The following is a 27128-nucleotide window of genomic DNA, read 5'->3' as shown; positions in this document are numbered from 1 at the left end:
AAAGGAAGACACTCTGTTCATATGCCCTTTAACAGTGACCTCTGATTAGAAACCTCCACAGACTAGTTTGTGCTTGAACTCTTAAATTCTAAGAAATGCTGACTGTAGCACACGCAGGCTTGACTACCCTTTTTTAAGTTTAAAAAAATCAAATAACCATACGAAGTCAGAGTGACTTCTCAAGGAAATTGTCCCTCTGATAAAATGTTTTCACTGCATTTGTTTAGGGATTCCCGTTCCCATGACGATAGGAAGACTAGTACATACTCACGCATGAACAAACCTGGAAAAGCTCAGTTTTCCTTCTATTTTCTGCCCACATACCTCCATCGTAGGCATTAAGTTACAGACTAGGGTGGTCTGCATCATCATAATTACAATAATAAGCGGAATCCACAACATAGAAATACCCTATTTATATACTCGTCCATACTTTTTAAAATAATACAAGAGAAAACAAAACCACTAGATAAGACAAAAATATTGTACAAACGGTGTAACAGTCAGTGTTGCCGGTAACGCGTTACTTAGTAACGCGTTACTCAAAAAAGTTGCTTTCTAAAGTAACTAATAGTCTAACGCGTTACTTTATTCTACAAAGTAGTCTGATTAAAGTTACTGTCCAGAGAATCAATGCCTTACTCCACATTTTCATGAAGAAGGCAAACTATCTCACTGTTGTAACAGTCACAAACAACTACTGCTAACTACGAAGATGAGGCAGAAGTCATTGATCACCACACTGAATTCAGCCATGGTCTGGTCATGAATGGTTTGCACATTCAAAACAAAAGTGATGATACTTTTACTACTAGTTTTATTAACCAACAGGCACACAACACAACAAAAAAAGTGTGCATTATGGACCATAAAAGTGGTAAAAAAAATAATTTATTTCCATCCTCAACTGGTCCGTGAAGCATTATGGGATGAGGTCGTCTCCGCCCTCTCGCCAGGGGGAGTGACGTCAGACAAGTTACGTTTTCAGTAGGGGTGGAACAAAAAAACGATTCGACCGAACCATCGTTCGTCAAGGGGAGCTAAACGACCGTATCGGTTGCGAGTGAGGCTTTATGGTTTTCATAACAATAGCAAGAGTTCTGCGCCGTGCTCTACTTGTTTTGTTTACATTTCAGTAGCATCACCAATCAAGCTACTTCCGTGTTTCCGTGCTCGCGACACGGCGCGCGCGCGCGCAACGAGTGACAACATACAAATGGAGACAGTTAGCAGAAGCCGGTGCCGTACATCTCGGTATTTCCCATGGCTATCGAGTCCTCTCGGTGCACTTGCATGTCCCGGGCCGGCGTTGGTACTGCGCGCGAGCCAAAAAGAATAACTCCCGTGACGATCCAATGCATGGATTCAAACGACACAGGTATGTCCCACAGCCAACACACCAGCTATGCTAAAAGCACACTGCAAGTATCTCATTTCTCAGTTTGTGGCTCCCTGTCAATGTCTACAACTAGCATGAGCAGCAGATAGGAGAACTGAGACGTGCCCGCGATTACGACAGCCCAAAAAACAAAATATAAACAGTAGTGATTCTGTGGTCATCATCGTGTCTCAGATTAAAAAAACAAAAAAAGATGTCATACATTAACCAAAAATGAAAGTGATGACAAAAGAAAAAACAATTGTTAAATCCAAAAATTGTTGATTAAAAAGGGAAATGAACTTTTGGAAATATTTTTGCATATATTAAGTGGTTAAAATGTGTTTGATAGATTTATTGTTCCATAAGGTGGCTTCATATTTCTTTTGGCTGGACGGTAGGTTTATTTCATGTCTTAAATTTATGTTTCTGAAATACTTCACAATGTGCAAATATTCTGTTTAATTGTGTTGGTGTCTGTCTAAAGGTTAAATATTTATATTTAACATTAAATTATCAACCTTTTGTTTTCCTGATCATTATTTTGAAGAGAAAAAACAAACAAACCAAAAAACAATTATAACTGTCAATAACTACTAATAAATATTTAAACTGACACATGTGTACACACTGGAATAGCGGAACAAACAAACAATAGAGGAATTTAGGGGATTTTCATTTTCAACCTGGATAGATTTTTATTTTTTGATTTATAAAAAGTATTTACGTTACAAGAAGTCAAGAGAGACTGCCTATTTTGTTTTTCATAAAAAAAACCTTTATTTTCATGTTAAAAATGCACTTTCAATAAAGTATTTGGAACTCCGTTTCTACTGCATTATTTTTATGTTGAGATGGTGTTATCGGCAGCTGCTGAAAGTAACTAAAAAAGTAACTTTTAATCTAACTTAGTTACTTTTAAAATCAAGTAATCACTAACGCAATTTAGTTACTTTTAAAACCAAGTAATCAGTAAAGTAACTAAGTTACTTTTTCAAGGTAACTGTGGCAACACTGGTAACAGTGTACCAATCCCTCTGTTTTTACAGGAAACAAATGTTGTTTTTCCATACTAACAAACTTATCATCTCACTATATACAATAATCATCATAAAATGGAACTACAGACACAACAATCTGTAGGTTTAAAAAGCAGGATTACAGTGGATAACATTATAATGTATATTATGGGAAAGATGGATCTTACCCCTCGGACACTCCTAATTACGACAGAGTGCTTTTGTGCTTTTGTTGTTGTAGCAACAAAATATGCATAGCAACTAACGTATTTTCTCATAAAACCGAACAATTAAAACAAATAATTGTAAAGGACAGGATATTGATTTGTGTATGCTACGTAATTGTGTAGATTCTAAAACAACCTGCTCGCGGAAGACAACACCCTTACAAGTGTTAATATTTCTTGCCATTCACGAATCCTGTGGCACTCTCCGCCATGTTGAAAGTTGAAAGGTTCTCTTAACTCTTAAACTCTGGTATCAAAATAAATTACCAATTGTCCAGTGGAAAATACAGATTATATTCCATGGGAGAGTTACACCAACATCGTAATTTTCTGTATAAATAAATAAATAAATAAATAATTCTGCAAACTATCTATTTAAACCGAAGATGTCTGCAACAATATCCAAAGTGTGTCCGCGTGCGTGTAAGCCAAGTCAGCGCACAGCTGGCCGCCCTGTTTGAAAGATCAGGAGACCTTGAGCATGTTTCACGCATACTTTGTACTTGAATTCTGCTCACCCTCTTCTTCTCTTCACCTAATTTGCACAATTTCCCTCCATCCATCTTGGAGTGCGGTGAGAAGCAACACATACCCCCAGCTGTGATCTGAGGCTTGTGCAACTTTTTCTCCACCGGCCGGCAAACTTATTTGTCTGCATATATTTGTGTGTTGTTTATGCATCTTCATTGATGTGCCTGTGCCGGTGAAAATATTTCACAAATGCTAATGTGCGGTTGTATGTTACTGGGGAAATAATAAATTAATTGACTGTGGTCATCTACTGTACAGTTTCTCATGCTTCTCATTGGGAATCTTTTTAATGGATGTAATTGCAAAAGAGTCAAGAGCTGCTTGACCAGCTAGTTGTATGGGGCATGTACATTGGATATTATAATAATCCAATGCTTACTGTATTTGAGCGCATTTACATTATGTACAATGGTGCCTTATAAGTAACCCAACATAGTTTGTTGTTGTTGTTGTTGTTGTTGTTGTTGTTGTTGTTTTAAGATACAAACCGTTTGTTTTTTGTTTTTTTAAACTTGCTTCTAGTTCTGTATGATGACAGTGAACACAACTGAACTCGTTTTACAATAAGCAGCATTTGGGAAAATAGTAAACATTTCATCAAAAACGAGGCTGTTAATTGTCACTCCCATTTGAAGTTTTCTCTCAAAGTAAACATTAAAACAGGAAAATTACACGTTGTGTTTTTTAACCAACCAAACACTGTTGCCAGAAGATCAGCCCGCTAGCTAAATGCTAACATGTAATTAGAACTGTCAAACGATTGCATTTTTTTATGAAATTAATCAGAATTTTGATTAATCACGATTAATCACTGAATTAAAAAGGCTTTTTATCAAACCTTTTTTCCCGCCAAATTTGAAGAGAACCTGTTACATATGAATTCTTTCGACATTTAATGTTGAGGATGTCTTCAATATTTTTTGATCCACTGCACACGCTCATCCTCCTCTTTTTCTAATCAGTTAATTACTTGCATAAATTTAAAATGGAAAAAAAAATATGCCAATATTTTGACATGAATAAATATTCTGAATGTCATATGCAAACATCTATTTAATGCTTTACTTTAATGCGTGTAGTTATGTTGATTGCTCAAAAAAATCAAGCTAAAGGATCATCTGCGGTCAAAATTAATAGTGTAATTAATGTACGTTAATACATGATTAATGCGATATTTTTTTGATTAATCAATGAGTTAACGCTTTAACTTTGACAGCGCTGCATATAATACAAAATACCATTGACATGCTAATGGTTAGCACTGACAGTTGCTGTTTTAAAGCAATGAGGATATTTAAACATAAATAATACAAAACAACGCTCACGGGCATTTTTTTTTACCCCCTATGAAAAATTATTAATATTATTAAAAGTTGTAGAACTAGAAGAAGATTATTCTTCTTATTTGTGTCTGCTTGACAGTACTGCCTCCTGGTGGCCAGGACAGGCACACTAAAAGGAGCTTGATGCATATACTGTTTAAATTATTTACATTCTGCTTAATTATATTAATATTCTATGTTGTTATAAAGTATATTGTTATAGAATTCCATTTTTCCTTATTACTGTAAATTGTTAGGGGGGAGGTAAGGCCGAAATGGATTAATGACATTTACATTCATTTGAAATACAATTGTTTTGAGTTACAAGCGTGCTGACAGAGCAAATTAAACTTGCATCTCAAGGCTACTAGCTACTATATGTGTATGGAGTTGCAGGAAAAGTATGTGACAAATTTTACACAAATGAGAAAGGAAAGCAAGCTATTGAGCTATAGAACTACTTCTTGATGAAGCAATTTTCAATTTTGGCATGAAACAGAATCATATTTGTATGATTTATTAGTTTTAGTTTGGTACTAATTTATCCAACGGCAAACTTTGGGTGTCCAGAACTTGAGTCCTTCCTCTCTTTGCGATTCGCTGAGGTGGCACCCTCCGGGGACACTACACCCACTCTGCCTGGGGGGGGTGAGGTGTGTCGTATACTGTATATCTGAGAACATATGGAAGCATCCCGAGAGGCGAGTTGAAATGAACTGAAGGCATCTTCATAACAAATTGTTGATGATAATTAACTGAAAAGCAGAATACAGTCATTATGGCTAACTAATGACTTTGGTAGGACACCCAGGCAGGGATGGCGCCCAGCGTACGCTCTGTGCTGGGAAGCTGCCTGCATGTCATTTATTTCCTGCAGTATCTGCTTCCAGCACACTCATGCGTAGCAGCCAACGGGCTCCTTCTGTTCCTTTATCATGTGCGCTGATATTCACGCAGTGGAGTGCAAAGGGAGTAAACACACACATGCACACGCAAATCCACACAAAGAAGATGAGAGGTAACAAATAAATAAATAAAAACAAAAGAAGAGTGGGCTCGAAAATAAGAGTGTGGAGATTGCAGTTTAACCTCTTGGCTCTTGTGTAGTTGCAGCGGTGACTCTCCGGAGCTTCCCTGATATTGCTGAATGATAGCAATCTTCATGTGTCTGCCGGCAGCTTCATTCGACACATCAGCAAACTTCTACCTCACAAACACACTCACAGCTGATAAGGAGACAATAATAAAAACATTTTTTAGACTCTGATGACTGCTCACATCTCCACTACAACTACTGTAATGCATTATTAGCTGGAGGAATGAAATTCAAAAGTGAAAACTCATTGGCTTCAACTCTGGCAGTTAGGTCAATAGCTCCCTCTTGAGGTGGCAGTTTAGCGGCGCCCACCTCCTGTCGCCACAGTGTCATCATTCAAGCCCACTTTTTACAACATCAATTCCTTGAAATCCTCTCACTTCTGCACCTCTGCCTCCACCCACAGCCCTCTCCAGCCCTCAATCCATCACTGTCCCGCTGATCAATAATCAATCTGCAGGGGGCCGAGGCCAGTGGCCCGGTGCCATCCGTCTCCATCGGCCAGCACGGGGGCGAGAGGCGGCGAGCGCGGCAGAAAGAGATGGGAGAGGAGGAGACAGAGTTCAATCCATCCCCAATCCGCGGTCAAGTTGCCTCTGCTGGTATGGATCATCATTTGGAGAGGTGTAATTGCTGGTCAAATGGGTGGGGGGGTGGAAGGCTGCATCAATAATGTTTCTACAGGCCTCGCCGCCCCTTCATAACCCCCACCCATACTCCTGCCTTGACCCACTTTACGTCCTTTTCTTCCTCGCCACCGTATTGGCTTTTTCCCCCATTCAATTTCATTTAAAGATCCACCCAGAAAAAGAGCAAAATTGATCACTCCTGTAAAGTTGGATTTGTGCTTCAATTATGCACCAGGAAAAAAAAAGATCACCACTAAGGTAGAACGCCCATCCATCTATTTTCTAGTATTGCTTGTGCTCTGGAATTTTCTTTTATTAACGGTTTCACACTGTTATTATTGTTTTCTTTTTTAATGAGAATTTAATTGATAATTGATGATGCGTACTATACATAAGCACAAGGAAAAAAAAAACAAAAAAAACAAAGAGATTGTGAAAAAGGTGTACTTTAATCCAGCATTGTAATCAGCATTTTTATCTGCGGCATTCTGCTTATTTTCCCATCACAACATGGTCACCAACTGGCTACCTTCAAATATTTCGCACCGGAAACTTTTTGCATCACTGTTCGGAGTCGCGACGGAAATTAGCTATTGCTGCTAGCTCCTGCCGCTAGCTCTCTCAAATGCTAGCCTCTCCAGATAGGAAAATCCACCTGTGAGAGCGCCATTTTGAGGGTGTTACTGTATATCCGAGTGCGTATTATACTCAATAAATTAGGGTGTATTGTTATAATGGGATGTATGGTATGCCAGAGATTGATTTAATTAAAATAAAAAATGACAAAGCAACAAAGACGAAATGAATCCTTACATGTTGACGCTAAGAACACACGCGGAGTGGGCGTTGCAGGTGAAAAGTAACGCTCACACTAAAGTGTTGCTCCCCTCGGAGCTGAGCAACATTCACCGTTTGACCTGCCGCGGGATGAACGTTCTCTCCCTCTTCCTGCTCCATCAGACTGTGCTAACTACGCTGTTAACCTATCCCATGCCACATCTTCAATTAAAACAGCCCTTGGAAAGGAGATGCTAATTTTAGACTCTGACTCATTCCGCACCATGTAAGCATGTGTGTGGATGCAGCATACACACATTCTCAGTATCTTTCCATCGCACTGATAAGCCCAACAATAAATACAAGCCTTAAGAGGAGCCGTTATATTTTTTTATCATCCCTCGGTGATCCCAAGAGATCTACCGCTAGTTGTGCAGCATACATTGTGCAACTGTACAGAGTTTGAAGGAAAGCGAGTGTCAGGAGCGGAGTTATTACATACATACATTTCTGAAAGTAGCGGGAGCGTCTATGAATCTCCTCGGGGCGAGACTTTCATCACGCGCAAGACGTTTGCGGAGCTGCTTATTGGAGTTTTCATGTTTTACGGCCAGTCATCAAACGTCGGCGCCGTGATGAAAGCTCACATTTTTCACATTTAATGTCGCCCATCAGGCTTGTATAAAAGCTTCAAATTTGGTAGCAATCAGACAAAATCTCCAGCAGGACAGATGGAAATGGCCAAACGGAACATGCGGTGAGCAGACGTTGATCGTGGAAGATGAGTTCTAGACCCACCCACAATTGGTGATATTGAAAAAATCGTTTTTTTATGGAGTTTAACTCCTCCCACACACTCTTAAAGGGAAATCAACCCTCCCCCCCAAAAAATTGACAATGTTCTATGCAGCCTCACTAATCTAAATACGGTATTTTGGTTAATATTGCGTTAGTGGAATATGAGTTAAGTAGCAAAACCCAGCAGTTTTGATCAAAATCAGAAGGCAGCCATTTTGCCACTTGCTGTTGAGTGAAAATGACATCATAGTTGCTCAGGTCTCAGGTAACAACCAATCACAGCTCAGCTTCAGAAAAAAGGTGAGCTGTGATTGGTCGCCTGAGCCCTGAGAAACTATGATGTCATCTTCAGTTGACATGGCGAAATGGCCGACCCCTCAGATGGATAAAAAAAAAAATGGCTGGATTTTGCTTCATAACTCATATACTTAAAATGTAATATTAATCAGAATGTAATGTTTAGACTAGTGAGGTCACATAACATATTGATTCCTCTTTAAGTTACACAAAACAATCACATCTGCATACCTATTTCACTTGAGCACAGTGCTTCTCATTTATTTATTTATTTTTTGTTATTTAAAAAAAAAAAAAAAAAAAAAACAATCAAATAACTCTCCGTTACAACTATAAATGCATTTAATAGTGTCATTTCAAATTGCTATAAATTGCTCTGCAGAGGTGCTAATACTCCTTGTGCACTCTCTGACAATGAGAGTGCCACTGCCACCTACTGTATTGGATGTGCAATTGCACTTTATTCTGATATGGCAAAAAAATAATAATAATTAAATAAATAAATGAAAACTTGTTCCCCGAGGCCACACCCTCCACCCCTGACATCGATATGTAATGGGGGAACCACAGTGCTGCGAAATGGCCGCTTCAAAACAAAATGGCAGCCGAGAATCACGTGTTCAAACTATATAGACACTCATGGTGTTGTGCTATCAACTGAAATCATTACTGGTTATTTTTATTTATTGTTCCATAAGCAATATTGTCTATGCCATCTCAATGGCGCTTGTAAAAAGCACATGAAATATTAAAGAACAGGTGAAAACAACATATCTCGCCTTGACGCTAAATTGATAGATGAGGTTGTCACTCAAAAGTGCACTTCATTGTTTGTCGAAATATACTATAATCAGTGTGTGCATCCAGTATAGTAATGCCAAATTACCCAACGTCACATTGTGTTGTTTGACTCGCAAACTTGTACAGCGTGTAGCCACCGACTGCATAAAACATATCATGTCATTATTTTTTTGTGCAGCAATGCTGAGTGCAAATAAAAAAAGTGACCTGTAATTTTGACCTGGAGTTACTGTATGGTAATATGTGCCTTAACCAACCCCCCTCCCCTAATTCCAAGTATACTGAATATACATACATATATGATATATGAAATGCAAATGAAGTGTTGGCACGCATTCGACTCACTCTGGCCTCCCCCGAAGCTCGCCGTTCCCACAGTGTTCCTCATCAATGCTTTCTGCTGAAACATACAATTTGCAATATGCAGTTAATGAGTTGTTGAAGGCTGAGAATGAATCCCATTCTAGACATAATTGTGTGAAGGTTTCCTGAGGGAGCGCGGGTGTGTATGTGAGTGAATGAGTGAGTGAAGGCTCTTTAATCTTCATTTGATGACTCTTGAAGAGGAGGGAAGGAGGCTAGAAGCGCTGAGAGATGAGGAAAAATGGCAGCAGGAAAAGATGAAGGAAGAGATGGCGGTGGCGTGAAAAGGGTGAGAACAACAGAAAACGGCGTGGGAGGAGGAACCGAAGCGAGACCGGAGGACGAGGTGAAGGGTGCGATGTGGCTTGTGGCCAGGAACATTTTCATGTTGACACCATGTCACTGTTAAGAGCACTTTTCTGTTCCTCTACAAATGAGCCAAAACATGTTTCAGCATGGACAACTCAGTTTTGGACTTCTCATTATGCAAGTAGTTATTTTTTATTTCATTTTGGCTTTTGTTTGTTAAATTCGGTTTGTTCTTTGTTATTTAGAGCAGGTCTGTTAGATTTAATTAGTCTTTATTTGTTCATAAAAGCTTCATTTTTGTTTGATTTTTATTAGTTTTATTGCTAGTTTTAGTTTTTTTTATGTATCCTCCTGACTACCAGCAATTCAAATTTGTCCTCTGTAGTGGACCTTTTTAAACCTGAATATCTCCCACCCAGTGCATACGATTGGATTAACTCCCTTTGTGCTCTATAGAGGACATTCAGAGCTTTCCAACGATACCAAATGTGTAGGGGTGGGGCTTTGCTACCTTTGTTTGCATCATAAAAGAAAATGGCTTCCCTCAGTGCAAGCACTTTTTAGGGAAGAGGAAAAGTGTATAACGCTTTTTATTGAACAAATTTAGGCTTTAAATGTTGTTAGCATTTTCTATAAGACTCTGAAGAACACATTAAAGTATTGTTTGAATTATTTTAACTGTATTTGAGCCTAGCATTTAGGTTAAAAAAAAAAAAAAAAAAAGTCCTCTGTAGTGGACACATATAGCTTAAAAATAAAAATAAAAATTCTCAAAAAACATAGGCTTAAAGTTGAGAAATATGACATCAACCATCATGTTACTTTGTATCCCGCACTCATTTTCTCTTGCAAGAAATGAATCAGACGACTTTTGGTGCTCACCCAATGATCATTACATAAATACAGAAAAGTCATTACCGGCATGCAGCGGCATGATTAGGAGCAGGATAAGTAGCACATCGCCTGGCAAGTTAATGTTATTCACTGCTGTTTTGCTTATTTTTAGTTTGAGTGCAAACAGTTGAATAGAAAGGAAACGAGATGATTTGGCAACGAAGCATATTCTGAAAGTGCATATGAGGAGAATGGCAAATGAAAGGCTTTCAATAATAACTCATTTCATTGTTTGACTTTGTTTAAGTTGACTGATGATTATTAGCATTTATAATGTGTTGTTTTGGCATTGTTGTCTTGTTCAAGGCCATCACTAGCTGAATGGCATACTTTACAGTGCCAAAACGCTGGGCTTCTTTTAATATTGAATGGACGAAAGAGCACAATTTCCTGGCCGAAAGCAGTCAAGCACTCGTTTCACGGTTTCTGCACGCTTTGCCGGTGTGATGTGGACGTGGTCAGGGCAAATCAGCCAGAGAACGTCACGTGGGGACGGAGGAACATAAAAGCAAGAGAGGAGCAGCAAGTGTGCCATCATTGAAGATATTTTTTCCTTATTTGCTTTTCAAAATAAGTTATGTTTTGTGACACGTTGCACTGTTAGTCATGTCACTGCTTAGTGGTTTGAAAACATAGTACTGTAAAATACATTGTCAAAAGAAGTTTGACTCTATTGATATTTTTTACAATTTAGTTACACAAACATGATCTACAAACCATGCAAAACTTTATTGTTGATGAAAATACACCGCAAGTCTGATGTATTAATTTTTTTAAATATGTCCTCCTTTTTGACCTTATGCAAATGGCCACCTATGATGAAGTGTGCTCACGCTGCGTGGGCACAGCATGACGTGTATTATTTCATAAGACTCATGTGAAGCATATACCTTCACAGATTTTATTTTATTTTTTAAAGACAATTAAATGTGGATGCAAGAGGAAATGAAAGTGCCTTCTCGTTGACCTTGGCCAACTTTTCCTGACCTCAGTAGAACTCGGCAATCGCTGCGGCGATGATTCACATTGATGACAAGGGGCTGTATTAACATATGATGGCGAGGGGCTGACAGCGAGGGGGCGATGATGGGTGGCGGTTAAAGAGAGGCTTTGCTGGGGGAGGAAGCGCTCGGGTGAAGGGCGCTCCTGGACCAGAATGATGAAGGGAGCCTTCCAAGGACAGATGGGAATGAGATTGGCCAATCAATACCATCCAAGGGTGTTTTGTTATTAACGCTTACAGCGAGGAGACCCCATTTAATACTCCTCACCTGACTGCTCACACTCACACAAACACTGCATATTCATCAAAGGCACACTGAAGTAACTCTAATGTACGTCTCGGTGACCTTTATAACACGTGTGACTCGACCTTACTCTAACCTTTGATCTTCACTCTCAAACGTATTTATTTACTGGAGCCATTCAGAACTAAGGCTTAAGTAGTTCTCCCCCTTTTGTCCAAATTCATTATTGGATGTTTCTAAAAGATTATAGTTTAAGATTATCTTGTGTTTTCCACCTTGATTTGCTCAGAAGAAAAAAGGCACGCTGTCATCTTGTCTACTTCGTTTTCCTTTCCCGCCTGTATGGAAGCCCTGTGGTACCATGCCGCCTCTTACAGGTCAGTCTTGGTACTACAACAGAGGTCTGATTTGAAGGGGCAAAATGGGTCTCGAAAAACAGGACTTGCCGTGATAAATGGATGTTTTCATTTGTGAAGATTACCGTTCATTTATCAGTATTTGTGGGCAATATGTGTGCTGGTGTGGAAGGAAGGAAGTGAACGAATTCATCTGTTAATTAGTCCGTTGGAGACTTTCCGGCCCCTGAAGCGATCCTATTCCAACAGGCGGGTTGTCACGTGACGACAGCGACCTGTTTCATTTCTATTCATGCGCTGCCTGCCTGCCTTTAAGTGAGACGCCAAAGCCAAGACTCTAAATTCAGTCATTGTTTTCTTTTGACCCGCTATCTATTTGTTATTCCGACCGTAAAGCAAACTGCGGCTGTGAAAATGAAAATGGGTTTTATGTATGGAGTCATAATCCAAATGGATTTCTCTCGCTCGGCCCGCGCTGCTCCGACAGCCTGTGGCTATTTATCTGTCCCCGCTCTAATTCTTCATCAGTGGACGTGTGCTTGCGCATTCACGGCTGCCATGTGTGCCAGCTTTCTGTCTTTTTTCACTCTTACTTTCGGCTCAAGTGGGCCAGCAGAGGTCAGAGTGCATTGTGACGGCTGCCCAGTGCCTGACTTATGAAATCATTTATCTTTTGGATGCAATTGGCTAGCAGTGGGCTCTTTTGAGCTTGCTTTTTCAACATACTGTATGCACAATTTTCGTTCCAATCTAACTTTAAAAAGAACTTTAACTCATTTGTTTAGACAGGAATTCCAGAAAGGCTGCACTGATTTTGAGTTGTTTTTACCTGTATTTAATTTGATAAGGTTTTGTTTTCTTTTTTTTTTTTTTATTGTACAACTATAAAATGTAAAAATGTTTTTTTTGTGAATTTGATATATGTATGACTAGTATTTTTATGTGAAACACTTTGAGTCCCTCTGTTAAATTAGCAATTTAAATGAACTTTACACTTACTTAAATAATTACTTAATAAAAAAAATAATTAACAGTTATATTACAGAATATAGCACTTTCATTATTATTATTATTATTATTATTATTATTATTATTATTATTATTATTATTATTATATACTTAAAAACAAAAAAACAGCTAACTTTTACCTGTTGCTTTCTTTGGAAGAAATTAAAAAAAAAAGACTATAATCTGTTTTATTGTTATTAACAGGCAAAGCATTTTTAACGTAATCCACCTCATTGCATTTACAATCATTTCATTTTATTATTTTTGGGTTATTGTCATGGAACGATGAAAATATATAATCCAATAAAATAAGATATCAATAATTTATATGGATTCCTAGATTGTTAATTTCATTTAATTTTTCCAAGGGCTGTTCGATAGCAAATTTATCTGTATCGACTTCGTAAATATACAAGTATGATAGTGTTATACTTCAGGTTTCTATTCTGTTACGCTTACTCTTCATCTTTCTCTTTCTTTTATTATAATGAGGTAGCCCCTTTGCAAATGCATTTACAGTTACCATAAACATGACAGTCATGACAGATCTCAGAATGTGCGATTCACAGATTGATAGAGGACTCAGAATAGACTTTAGCTTTGGTGAACATAATTTGTCATCCTTAATGAAATACAGTGTTGATATATTTAACATTAGAACAAACTAAAACCTGATGAAAATCACAATTTCCGTTTAAAAAAAAAAAAGGAGCAAGTGAAGTAATCCTTGTTATATAAATCACAACGGATATAAATCTTGGGGGTTTTATTGCACCCATAAAACTTGAAATCGGCATCCTGCAAAATAAGCAAAATGAAGTTAGCTTGCCCACTGCAGTTCTGTGGCTCATTGAACTGCTTCTTTTTATATACTTTTTGCAGAAAATCCACATGAAGGAGAAATACACCAGGAAATGAGTGCTGATTGGAGGTTGTACTTCAACACTTGATAAACATGCCGCCTTAGATACACTCATATTAAACAATAGTTAACAATAGTTGTTTGACATGCATGGGTAATTCCTGCAGCTATTTGTGTTTGTACAGCAAGGATGTTATTTGTTAGACAACACTTCCCTCTACTGGATGTTACGTGTAACTTCTTGAAGAAGCTGCATGAAAATAATTCTCGTCACTTTTCACGTGAAGTGATTGGATGGGACTGGACAGTTCAAGCATTTTACGTTTAGTGGGGGGGGGGTTATGAATACGGCTTTTTTTTTTTTTTAAATACCATGTTTTTGTTTGTTTGTTTTTTTTAATATGACCAGGCCTTTTTTTAAAGATATAGTAAGGTTTTTTTTTTGGTTTTTTTTTAATGACCATGTATAGTAAAGCATTTTTAAAAGAGATGACTATGTATTAGAAGGTGTCTATTTTATTTTTTTTTTTAATAAATGAAAGACCTTTTTTTTTTTTTTAAACGACCATGTATATAGTAAGGCTTTTTTTTTTTTAAGCAAACATGTATAGTAAGGCTTTTTTTTTTTTATTTTTTTATAAACAACCATATATAGTAAGACGTTTTTTATTTTTTATTTTTTTATTTTTTTTTTAATACCATGTATAGTAAGGTGTTTTTAGTTTATTTTTTAAACGTCCATGTATAGTAAGACTTTTTTTTGTTTGTTTGTTTTTTTTGTTTTTTGTTAAACGTCCATGTATAGTAAGGCGTTTTTTGGTTTTTTAAATACCATGTATAGTAAGATTTTTTTTTTTTTAACGACCATATATAGTAAGGCTTTCTTTTTTTTTAAACGACCATGTATAGTAAGGCTTTTTTTTTTTTTTTTTTTTTTAAGGACCATGTTTAGTAAGACTTTTTTTTTTTTTTTTTTTAAATGACCATGTCTAGTAATGCGTTTTTTTGTTGTTGTTGTTGTTGTTGTTTTTTTAAACGTCCATGTATAGTAAGACTTTTTTTTTTTTTAAACGACCATGTATAGTAAGGCTTTTTTTTTTTTTTTTTTTTTAAACAACCATGTATAGCAAGGCTTTTTTTTAAAAAAACGACCATGTATAGTAAGACTTTTTCCTTTTTTTAAACGACCATGTATAGTAAGGCTTTTTTTTTTGTTTTTTTTTTATAAACGACCATGTATAGTAAGACTTTTTTTTTTTTTTAATGACCATGTATAGTAAGGCGTTTTGTTGTTGTTGTTGTTGTTGTTGTTGTTGTTGTTTTTTAAACGTCCATGTATAGTAAGGCTTTTTTTTTTTAATGACCATGTATAGTAAGACTTTTTTATTTTTTTTTAAACGACCATGTATAGTAAGGCTTTTTTTTTTTTTTTTTTTTTTTTTAAACAACCATGTATAGCAAGGCTTTTTTTTTAAAAACGACCATGTATAGTAAGACTTTTTTCTTTTTTTAAACGACCATGTATAGTAAGGTTTTTTTTTTTTTTTTTTTTATAAATGACCATGTATAGTAAGACTTTTTTTTTTTTTAATGACCATGTATAGTAAGGCTTTTTTTTTTTAAAACGACCATGTATAGTAAGACTTTTTTTTTTTTTAATGACCATGTATAGTAAGGCTTTTTTTTTTTTTTTTTTTTTATATAAACGACCATGTATAGTAAGACTTTTTTTTTTTAATGACCATGTATAGTAAGACTTTTTTTTTTTTAAACGACCATGTATAGTAAGACTTTTTTTTTTTTTAAACGACCATGTACAGTAAGGCTTTTTTTTTTTTTTTTTTTTTTAAACGACCATGTATATAGTAAGGCATTTTTTTTTTAAGCAAACATGTATAGTAAGGCTTTTTTTAATTTATTTTTTTTATAAACAACCATATATAGTAAGACGTTTTTTATTTTTTATTTTTTTATTTTTTTTTTAATACCATGTATAGTAAGGTGTTTTTAGTTTATTTTTTAAACGTCCATGTATAGTACGACTTTTTTTTTTTTTGTTTGTTTTTTTTGTTTTTTGTTAAACGTCCATGTATAGTAAGGCGTTTTTTGTTTTTTTAAATACCATGTATAGTAAGATTTTTTTTTTTTTAACGACCATATATAGTAAGGCTTTCTTTTTTTTTAAACGACCATGTATAGTAAGGCTTTTTTTTTTTTTTTTTTTTTAAGGACCATGTTTAGTAAGACTTTTTTTTTTTTTTTTTTTAAATGACCATGTCGAGTAAGGCGTTTTGTTGTTGTTGTTGTTGTTGTTGTTTTTTAAACGTCCATGTATAGTAAGGCTTTTTTTTTTTAATGACCATGTATAGTAAGACTTTTTTATTTTTTTTTAAACGACCATGTATAGTAAGGCTTTTTTTTTTTTTTTTTTTTTTAAACAACCATGTATAGCAAGGCTTTTTTTTTAAAAACGACCATGTATAGTAAGACTTTTTTCTTTTTTTAAACGACCATGTATAGTAAGGTTTTTTTTTTTTTTTTTTTTATAAATGACCATGTATAGTAAGACTTTTTTTTTTTTTAATGACCATGTATAGTAAGGCTTTTTTTTTTTAAAACGACCATGTATAGTAAGACTTTTTTTTTTTTTAATGACCATGTATAGTAAGGGTTTTTTTTTTTTTTTTTTTTATATAAACGACCATGTATAGTAAGACTTTTTTTTTTTAATGACCATGTATAGTAAGACTTTTTTTTTTTTAAACGACCATGTATAGTAAGACTTTTTTTTTTTTTAAACGACCATGTACAGTAAGGCTTTTTTTTTTTTTTTTTTTTTTAAACGACCATGTATATAGTAAGGCATTTTTTTTTTTAAGCAAACATGTATAGTAAGGCTTTTTTTTATTTATTTTTTTTATAAACAACCATATATAGTAAGACGTTTTTTATTTTTTATTTTTTTATTTTTTTTTTAATACCATGTATAGTAAGGTGTTTTTAGTTTATTTTTTAAACGTCCATGTATAGTACGACTTTTTTTTTGTTTGTTTGTTTTTTTTGTTTTTTGTTAAACGTCCATGTATAGTAAGGCGTTTTTTGTTTTTTTAAATACCATGTATAGTAAGATTTTTTTTTTTTTAACGACCATATATAGTAAGGCTTTCTTTTTTTTTAAACGACCATGTATAGTAAGGCTTTTTTTTTTTTTTTTTTTTTAAGGACCATGTTTAGTAAGACTTTTTTTTTTTTTTTTTTTAAATGACCATGTCGAGTAAGGCGTTTTGTTGTTGTTGTTGTTGTTGTTGTTGTTGTTGTTGTTGTTGTTTTTTTAAACGTCCATGTATAGTAAGGCTTTTTTTTTGTTTTTTTTTTATAAACGACCATGTATAGTAAGACTTTTTTTTTTTTTTTTAATGACCATGTATAGTAAGGCGTTTTTTGTTGTTGTTGTTGTTGTTGTTGTTGTTTTTTAAACGTCCATGTGTAGTAAGGCTTTTTTTTTTTAATGACCATGTATAGTAAGACTTTTTTTTTTTTTTTTAAACGACCATGTATAGTAAGGCTTTTTTTTTTCTTTTTTTTATATAAACGACCATGTATAGTAAGACTTTTTTTTTTAATGACCATGTATAGTAAGACTTTTTTTTTTTTAAACGACCATGTATAGTAAGACTTTTTTTCTTTTTTTAATGACCATGTATAGTAAGGCTTTTTTTTTTTTTTTCAAACGACCATGTATAGTAAGGCTTTTCTTTTTTTTAATGACCATGTATAGTAAGCCTTTTTTTTTTGTTTTTACGACCATATATAGTAAGACTTTTTTTTTTTTAAACGACCATGTATAGTAAGACTTTAAAAAAAAAAAAAAAAAAAAAACGACCATGTATAGTAAGACTTTTTTTTTTTTTTTTTTTAAACGACCATGTATAGTAAGACTTTTTTTTTTTTTTTTAAACGACCATGTATTGCAAGGCTTTTTTTTTTAAAAAACGACCATGTATAGTAAGGCTTTTTTTTTTTTAAACGACCATGTATAGTAAGGCTTTTTTTTTTTTTTTTTTTTTTTAACGTCCATGTATAGTAAGGCAATTTTTTTTTTAAACGTCTATGTATACTAAGGTTTTTTTTTTTTTTTCAAACGACGATGTATAGTAAGACTTTTTTTTTTTTTTTTTACGCCCATGTATTGTAATGCTTTTTGTTTTAAACGACCATGTATAGTAAGACTTTTTTCTTTTTTTAAACGACCATGTATAGTAAAGCTTTTTTTTTTTTTAACAACCATGTATAGCAAGGCTTTTTTTTTAAAAAAACGACCATGTATAGTAAGATTTTTTTCTTTTTTTAATGACCATGTATAGTAAGGCTTTTTTTTTTAATGACCATGTTTAGTAAGACTTTTTTTTTTTTTTAAACGACCATGTATAGTAAGGCGTTTTTTGTTGTTGTTGTTGTTGTTTTTTTTTCAAACGTCCATGTATAGTAAGGCTTTTTTTTTTTTTTTTTTTTTTAAACGACCATGTATAGTAAGACTTTTTTTTTTTAAACGACCATGTATAGTAAGGCTTTTTTTTTTTTTTTTTTTTTTTTTATATAAACGACCATGTATAGTAAGGCTTTTTTTTTTTTTTTTTTTTAAACGACCATGTATAGTAAGACTTTTTTTTTTTAAACGACCATGTATAGTAAGGCTATTTTTTTTTTTTTTTTTATATATAAACGACCATGTATAGTAAGACTTTTTTTTTTTAATGACCATGTATAGTAAGACTTTTTTTTTTTTTAAACGACCATGTATAGTAAGGCTTTTTTTTTTTTTTTTTTTTAACGACCATGTATAGTAAGGCTTTTTTTTTTTTTTTTAACGACCATGTATAGTAAGACTTTTTTCTTTTTTTAAACGACCATGTATAGCAAGGCTTTTTTTTTAAAAAAACGACCATGTATAGTAAGGCTTTTTTTTTTTTTTTTTTTAACGACCATGTATAGTAAGGCTTTTTTTTTTTTTTTTACGACCATGTATAGTAAGGCTTTTTTTTTTTTTTTAAACGACCATGTATAGCAAGGCTTTTTTTTAAAAAAACGACCATGTATAGTAAGACGTTTTTCATAAGGCTTTTTTTTTATTATTATTTTTTTTATAAACGACCATGTATAGTAAGACTTTTTTTTTAATGACCATGTATATTAAGACTTTTTTTTTTTTTTTAATGACCATGTATAGTAAGACTTTTTTTTTTTTTTAAACGACCATGTATAGTAAGACTTTTTTCTTTTTTTTTAAACGACCATGTATAGTAAGACTTTTTTTTTTTTTTAAACGACCATGTATTGCAAGGCTTTTTTTAAAAAAAAACGACCATGTATAGTAAGGCTTTTTTTTTTTTTTTTACAACCATGTATAGTAAGGCTTTTTTTTTTTTTTAAACGACCATGTATAGCAAGGCTTTTTTTTAAAAAAACGACCATGTATAGTAAGACTTTTTTCATAAGGCTTTTTTTTTATTATTTTTTTTATAAACGACCATGTATAGTAAGACTTTTTTTTTAATGACCATGTATATTAAGACTTTTTTTTTTTTTTTTAATGACCATGTATAGTAAGACTTTTTTTTTTTTTTAAACGACCATGTATAGTAAGACTTTTTTCTTTTTTTTTAAACGACCATGTATAGTAAGACTTTTTTTTTTTTTTAAACGGCCATGTATTGCAAGGCTTTTTTTTTTTAAAAACGACCATGTATAGTAAGGCTTCTTTTTTTTTAAACGACCATGTATTGCAAGGCTTTTTTTTAAAAAAACGACCATGTATAGTAAGGCTTTTTTTTTTTAAACGACCATGTATAGTAAGACTTTTTTTTTTTTAAACGACCATGTATAGTAAGACTTTTTTTTTTTTTTTACAACCATGTATAGCAAGGCTTTTTTTTTTTAAAACGACCATGTATAGTAAGACTTTTTTTTTTTTTTAAACGACCATGTATAGTAAGACTTTTTTTCTTTTTAAACGACCATGTATAGTAAGACTTTTTTTTTTTTTTTAAATGACCATGTATAGTAAGGCTTTTTTTTTTTAATGACCATATATAGTAAAAGACTTTTTTTTTTTTTTTAAACGACCATGTATAGTAAGGCTTTTTTTTTTTTTTTTAACGACCATGTATAGTAAGACTTTTTTCTTTTTTAAATGACCATGTATAGTAAGCCTATTTAAAAAAAAAAACATTTTTAAACGACCATGTATAGTAAGACTTTTTTGTTTTTTTTTTAAATGACCATGTATAGTAAGGCGTTTTTTTTTGTTGTTGTTGTTGTTGTTTTAAACGTCCATGGATAGTAAGGCGTTTTTTTTTTTTTTAAATGACCATGTATAGTAAGACTTTTTTTTTTTTTAAACGACCATGTATAGTAAGGCTTTTTTTTTATGACCATGTATAGTAAAAGACTTTCTTTTTTTTTTTTAAACGACCATGTATAGTAAGACTTTTTTTTTTTTTTAACAACCATGTATAGCAAGGCTTTTTTTTTAAAAAACGACCATGTATAGTAAGACTTTTTTTTTTTTAAACGACCATGTATAGTAAGACTTTTTTTTTTTTAATGACCATGTATAGTAAGACTTTTTTTTTTTTTTAAACGACCATGTATAGTAAGGCTTTTTTTTTTTTTTTTTTTTTTTTAACAACCATGTATAGCAAGGCTTTTTTAAAAAAAAAACGACCATGTATAGTAAGACTTTTTTTTTTTAAACGACCATGTATAGTAAGGCTTTTTTTTTTTAAATGACCATGTATATAGTAAGACTTTTTTTTTTTAAACGACCATGTATAGTAAGACTTTTTTTTTTTTTAAACGACCATGTATAGTAAGGCTTTTTTTTTTTTTATGACCATATATAGTAAAAGACTTTTTTTTTTTTAAATGACCATGTATAGTAAGGCTTTTTTTTTTTTTTATGACCATATATAGTAAAAGACTTTTTTTTTTTTTAAACGACCATGTATAGCAAGGCTTTTTTAAAAAAAAAAACGACCATGTATAGTAAGACTTTTTTTTTTTTTTAAACGACCATGTATAGTAAGACTTTTTTTTTTTTAATGACCATGTATAGTAAGGCTTTTTATTTTTTTATTTTTTTTAACAACCATGTATAGCAAGGCTTTTTTTAAAAAAACGACCATGTATAGTAAGACTTTTTTTTTTTAAACGACCATGTATAGTAAGACTTTTTTTTTCTTTTTAAATGACCATGTATAGTAAGACTTTTTTTTTTTTTAAATGACCATGTATAGCAAGGCTTTTTTTTTAAAAACGACCATGTATAGTAAGACTTTTTTTTTTTTTTAAACGACCATGTATAGTAAGACTTTTTTTTTTTTTTTTTAAACGACCATGTATAGTAAGACTTTTTTTTTTAATGACCATGTATAGTTAAGGCTTTTTGTTTTTTTTAACAACCATGTATAGTAAGACTTTTTTTTTTTTTTTAAACGACCATGTATAGTAAGACTTTTTTTTTTTTAATGACCATGTATAGTAAGACTTTTTTTTTTTAATGACCATGTATAGTAAGGCTTTTTTTTTGTTTTTGTTTTTTTAACGTCCATGTATAGTAAGGCATTTTTTTTTTAAACGTCTATGTATACTAAGGTGTTTTTTTGTTTTTTTTAACAACCATGTATAGCAAGGCTTTTTTTTTAAAAACGACCATGTATAGTAAGACTTTTTTCTTTTTTTAAACGACCATGTATAGTAAGGCTTTTTTTTTTGTTTTTTTTTATAAACGACCATGTATAGTAAGACTTTTTTTTTTTTTAATGACCATGTATAGTAAGGCTTTTTTTTTTTAAAACGACCATGTATAGTAAGACTTTTTTTTTTTTTAATGACCATGTATAGTAAGGCTTTTTTTTTTAAAACGACCATGTATAGTAAGACTTTTTTTTTTTTTTAAACGACCATGTATAGTAAGGCTTTTTTTTTTTTTTTTTTTTAACGACCATGTATAGTAAGACTTTTTTTTTTAAACGACCATGTATAGTAAGGCTTTTTTTTTTTTTTTTTTTATATAAACGACCATGTATAGTAAGACTTTTTTTTTTTAATGACCATGTATAGTAAGACTTTTTTTTTTTTTTAAACGACCATGTATAGTAAGACTTTTTTTCTTTTTTTAATGACCATGTATAGTAAGGCTTTTTTTTTTTTTTTTTTCAAACGACCATGTATAGTAAGGCTTTTCTTTTTTTTAATGACCATGTATAGTAAGCCTTTTTTTTTTTTTTACGACCATATATAGTAAGACTTTTTTTTTTTTAAACGACCATGTATAGTAAGACTTAAAAAAACAAAAAAAAAAAAAAAACAAAAAAAAAAACGACCATGTATAGTAAGACTTTTTTTTTTTTTTTTTTTAAATGACCATGTATAGTAAGACTTTTTTTTTTTTTTTTAAACGACCATGTATTGCAAGGCTTTTTTTTTTTTTTTTTTTTAAAACGACCATGTATAGTAAGGCTTTTTTTTTTTTAAACGACCATGTATAGTAAGGCTTTTTTTTTTTTTTTTTTTTTTTTAACGTCCATGTATAGTAAGGCAATTTTTTTTTTAAACGTCTATGTATACTAAGGTTTTTTTTTTTTCCCAAACGACGATGTATAGTAAGACTTTTTTTTTTTTTTTTACGCCCATGTATAGTAATGCTTTTTGTTTTAAACGACCATGTATAGTAAGACTTTTTTCTTTTTTTAAACGACCATGTATAGTAAAGCTTTTTTTTTTTTTTACAACCATGTATAGCAAGGCTTTTTTTTTTTTTAAAACGACCATGTATAGTAAGACTTTTTTCTTTTTTTAATGACCATGTATAGTAAGGCTTTTTTTTTTAATGACCATGTTTAGTAAGACTTTTTTTTTTTTTAAACGACCATGTATAGTAAGGCTTTTTTTTTTTTTTTAACGACCATGTATAGTAAGACTTTTTTCTTTTTTTAAACGACCATGTATAGCAAGGCTTTTTTTTAAAAAAACGACCATGTATAGTAAGGCTTTTTTTTTTTTTTAAACGACCATGTATAGTAAGACTTTTTTTTTTTTTTTTTAAACGACCATGTATAGTAAGACTTTTTTTTTTAATGACCATGTATAGTTAAGGCTTTTTGTTTTTTTTAACAACCATGTATAGTAAGACTTTTTTTTTTTTTTTAAACGACCATGTATAGTAAGACTTTTTTTTTTTAATGACCATGTATAGTAAGACTTTTTTTTTTTAATGACCATGTATAGTAAGGCTTTTTTTTTGTTGTTGTTTTTTTAACGTCCATGTATAGTAAGGCATTTTTTTTTTAAACGTCTATGTATACTAAGGTGTTTTTTTGTTTTTTTTAACAACCATGTATAGCAAGGCTTTTTTTTTAAAAACGACCATGTATAGTAAGACTTTTTTCTTTTTTTAAACGACCATGTATAGTAAGGCTTTTTTTTTTGTTTTTTTTTATAAACGACCATGTATAGTAAGACTTTTTTTTTTTTTAATGACCATGTATAGTAAGGCTTTTTTTTTTTTAAACGACCATGTATAGTAAGACTTTTTTTTTTTTTTAATGACCATGTATAGTAAGGCTTTTTTTTTAAAACGGCCATGTATAGTAAGGCTTTTTTTTTTTTTTTTTTCAAACGACCATGTATAGTAAGGCTTTTCTTTTTTTTAATGACCATGTATAGTAAGCCTTTTTTTTTTTTTTACGACCATATATAGTAAGACTTTTTTTTTTTTAAACGACCATGTATAGTAAGACTTAAAAAAAAAAACAAAAAAAAAAACGACCATGTATAGTAAGACTTTTTTTTTTTTTTTTTTAAATGACCATGTATAGTAAGACTTTTTTTTTTTTTTTTAAACGACCATGTATTGCAAGGCTTTTTTTTTTTTTTTTTTTAAAACGACCATGTATAGTAAGGCTTTTTTTTTTTTAAACGACCATGTATAGTAAGGCTTTTTTTTTTTTTTTTTTTTTTTTAACGTCCATGTATAGTAAGGCAATTTTTTTTTTAAACGTCTATGTATACTAAGGTTTTTTTTTTTTCCCAAACGACGATGTATAGTAAGACTTTTTTTTTTTTTTTTACGCCCATGTATAGTAATGCTTTTTGTTTTAAACGACCATGTATAGTAAGACTTTTTTCTTTTTTTAAACGACCATGTATAGTAAAGCTTTTTTTTTTTTTTACAACCATGTATAGCAAGGCTTTTTTTTTTTTTAAAACGACCATGTATAGTAAGACTTTTTTCTTTTTTTAATGACCATGTATAGTAAGGCTTTTTTTTTTAATGACCATGTTTAGTAAGACTTTTTTTTTTTTTAACGACCATGTATAGTAAGACTTTTTTCTTTTTTTAAACGACCATGTATAGCAAGGCTTTTTTTTAAAAAAACGACCATGTATAGTAAGGCTTTTTTTTTTTTTTTTTTTTTTTTAACGACCATGTATAGTAAGGCTTTTTTTTTTTTTTTTAACGACCATGTATAGTAAGGCTTTTTTTTTTTTTTTTTAAACGACCATGTATAGCAAGGCTTTTTTTTTTAAAAAACGACCATGTATAGTAAGACTTTTTTCATAAGGCTTTTTTTTTTATTATTATTTTTTTTATAAACGACCATGTATAGTAAGACTTTTTTTTTTAATGACCATGTATATTAAGACTTTTTTTTTTTTAACAACCATGTATAGCAAGGCTTTTTTTTTTAAAAAACGACCATGTATAGTAAGACTTATTTTTTTTTTTTTTAAACGACCATGTATAGTAAGACTTTTTTTCTTTTTAAACGACCATGTATAGTAAGACTTTTTTTTTTTTTTTTAAATGACCATGTATAGTAAGGCTTTTTTTTTTTTAATGACCATATATAGTAAAAGACTTTTTTTTTTTTTTTTTAACGACCATGTATAGTAAGGCTTTTTTTTTTTTTTTTTTTTAACGACCATGTATAGTAAGACTTTTTTCTTTTTTAAATGACCATGTATAGTAAGCCTATTTAAAAAAAAAAACATTTTTAAACGACCATGTATAGTAAGACTTTTTTTTTTTATGACCATGTATAGTAAGACTTTTTTTTTTTTTTAAATGACCATGTATAGTAAGGCTTTTTTTTTTTTTAATGACCATGTATAGTAAGACTTTTTTTTTTTTAAACGACCATGTATAGTAAGGCATTTTTTTTTTTTTTAAACGACCATGTATAGTAAGACTTTTTTTTTTTTAATGACCATGTATAGTAAGACTTTTTTTTTTTAATGACCATGTATAGTAAGGCTTTTTTTTTGTTTTTGTTTTTTTAACGTCCATGTATAGTAAGGCATTTTTTTTTTAAACGTCTATGTATACTAAGGTGTTTTTTTGTTTTTTTTAACAACCATGTATAGCAAGGCTTTTTTTTTAAAAACGACCATGTATAGTAAGACTTTTTTCTTTTTTTAAACGACCATGTATAGTAAGGCTTTTTTTTTTGTTTTTTTTTATAAACGACCATGTATAGTAAGACTTTTTTTTTTTTTAATGACCATGTATAGTAAGGCTTTTTTTTTTTAAAACGACCATGTATAGTAAGACTTTTTTTTTTTTTAATGACCATGTATAGTAAGGCTTTTTTTTTTAAAACGACCATGTATAGTAAGACTTTTTTTTTTTTTTAAACGACCATGTATAGTAAGGCTTTTTTTTTTTTTTTTTTTTAACGACCATGTATAGTAAGACTTTTTTTTTTAAACGACCATGTATAGTAAGGCTTTTTTTTTTTTTTTTTTTTTATATAAACGACCATGTATAGTAAGACTTTTTTTTTTTAATGACCATGTATAGTAAGACTTTTTTTTTTTTTAAACGACCATGTATAGTAAGACTTTTTTTCTTTTTTTAATGACCATGTATAGTAAGGCTTTTTTTTTTTTTTTTTTCAAACGACCATGTATAGTAAGGCTTTTCTTTTTTTTAATGACCATGTATAGTAAGCCTTTTTTTTTTTTTTACGACCATATATAGTAAGACTTTTTTTTTTTTTAAACGACCATGTATAGTAAGACTTAAAAAAAAAAAACAAAAAAAAAAACAAAAAAAAAAACGACCATGTATAGTAAGACTTTTTTTTTTTTTTTTTTTAAATGACCATGTATAGTAAGACTTTTTTTTTTTTTTTTAAACGACCATGTATTGCAAGGCTTTTTTTTTTTTTTTTTTTAAAACGACCATGTATAGTAAGGCTTTTTTTTTTTTAAACGACCATGTATAGTAAGGCTTTTTTTTTTTTTTTTTTTTTTTTAACGTCCATGTATAGTAAGGCAATTTTTTTTTTAAACGTCTATGTATACTAAGGTTTTTTTTTTTTCCCAAACGACGATGTATAGTAAGACTTTTTTTTTTTTTTTTACGCCCATGTATAGTAATGCTTTTTGTTTTAAACGACCATGTATAGTAAGACTTTTTTCTTTTTTTAAACGACCATGTATAGTAAAGCTTTTTTTTTTTTTTACAACCATGTATAGCAAGGCTTTTTTTTTTTTAAAACGACCATGTATAGTAAGACTTTTTTCTTTTTTTAATGACCATGTATAGTAAGGCTTTTTTTTTTAATGACCATGTTTAGTAAGACTTTTTTTTTTTTTAAACGACCATGTATAGTAAGGCTTTTTTTTTTTTTTTAACGACCATGTATAGTAAGACTTTTTTCTTTTTTTAAACGACCATGTATAGCAAGGCTTTTTTTTAAAAAAACGACCATGTATAGTAAGACTTTTTTTTTTTTTAATGACCATGTATAGTAAGGCTTTTTTTTTTTAAAACGACCATGTATAGTAAGACTTTTTTTTTTTTTAATGACCATGTATAGTAAGGCTTTTTTTTTTAAAACGACCATGTATAGTAAGACTTTTTTTTTTTTTTAAACGACCATGTATAGTAAGGCTTTTTTTTTTTTTTTTTTTTAACGACCATGTATAGTAAGACTTTTTTTTTTAAACGACCATGTATAGTAAGGCTTTTTTTTTTTTTTTTTTTTTATATAAACGACCATGTATAGTAAGACTTTTTTTTTTTAATGACCATGTATAGTAAGACTTTTTTTTTTTTTTAAACGACCATGTATAGTAAGACTTTTTTTCTTTTTTTAATGACCATGTATAGTAAGGCTTTTTTTTTTTTTTTTTTCAAACGACCA

The 27128-nt window shown here is 31.2% G+C and overlaps 1 protein-coding gene across 6 annotated transcripts in view; it reads left to right on the top strand.

The window, feature by feature from the left end:
- Positions 1-27128, top strand: part of LOC144027399 (uncharacterized) — a 103313-nt gene that overhangs the window by 33623 nt on the left and 42562 nt on the right. The window contains exons 3-4 of one of the 6 annotated variants that reach the window (XR_013285450.1): positions 5980-6175; positions 13935-13983. Coding sequence is in view for 1 of the 6 variants with exons in the window: in XM_077534882.1 (XP_077391008.1) it covers positions 1264-1378; positions 5980-6175 (311 nt within the window). In the remaining 5 variants the exon portion in view is untranslated. Of the gene's footprint in view, positions 1-719; positions 1379-5979; positions 7957-13934; positions 14041-27128 lie in introns of those variants that run through there. The other 5 variants (XR_013285449.1, XM_077534882.1, XR_013285452.1 and 2 more) reach the window with 5 other exon arrangements.

This window comes from Festucalex cinctus, chromosome 10 (assembly GCF_051991245.1).
Source record: "Festucalex cinctus isolate MCC-2025b chromosome 10, RoL_Fcin_1.0, whole genome shotgun sequence".
NCBI lineage: Eukaryota > Metazoa > Chordata > Actinopteri > Syngnathiformes > Syngnathidae > Festucalex > Festucalex cinctus.
Note: the sequence above shows the minus strand (reverse complement) of the source record. Positions and strands in the feature narration are given on the sequence as shown.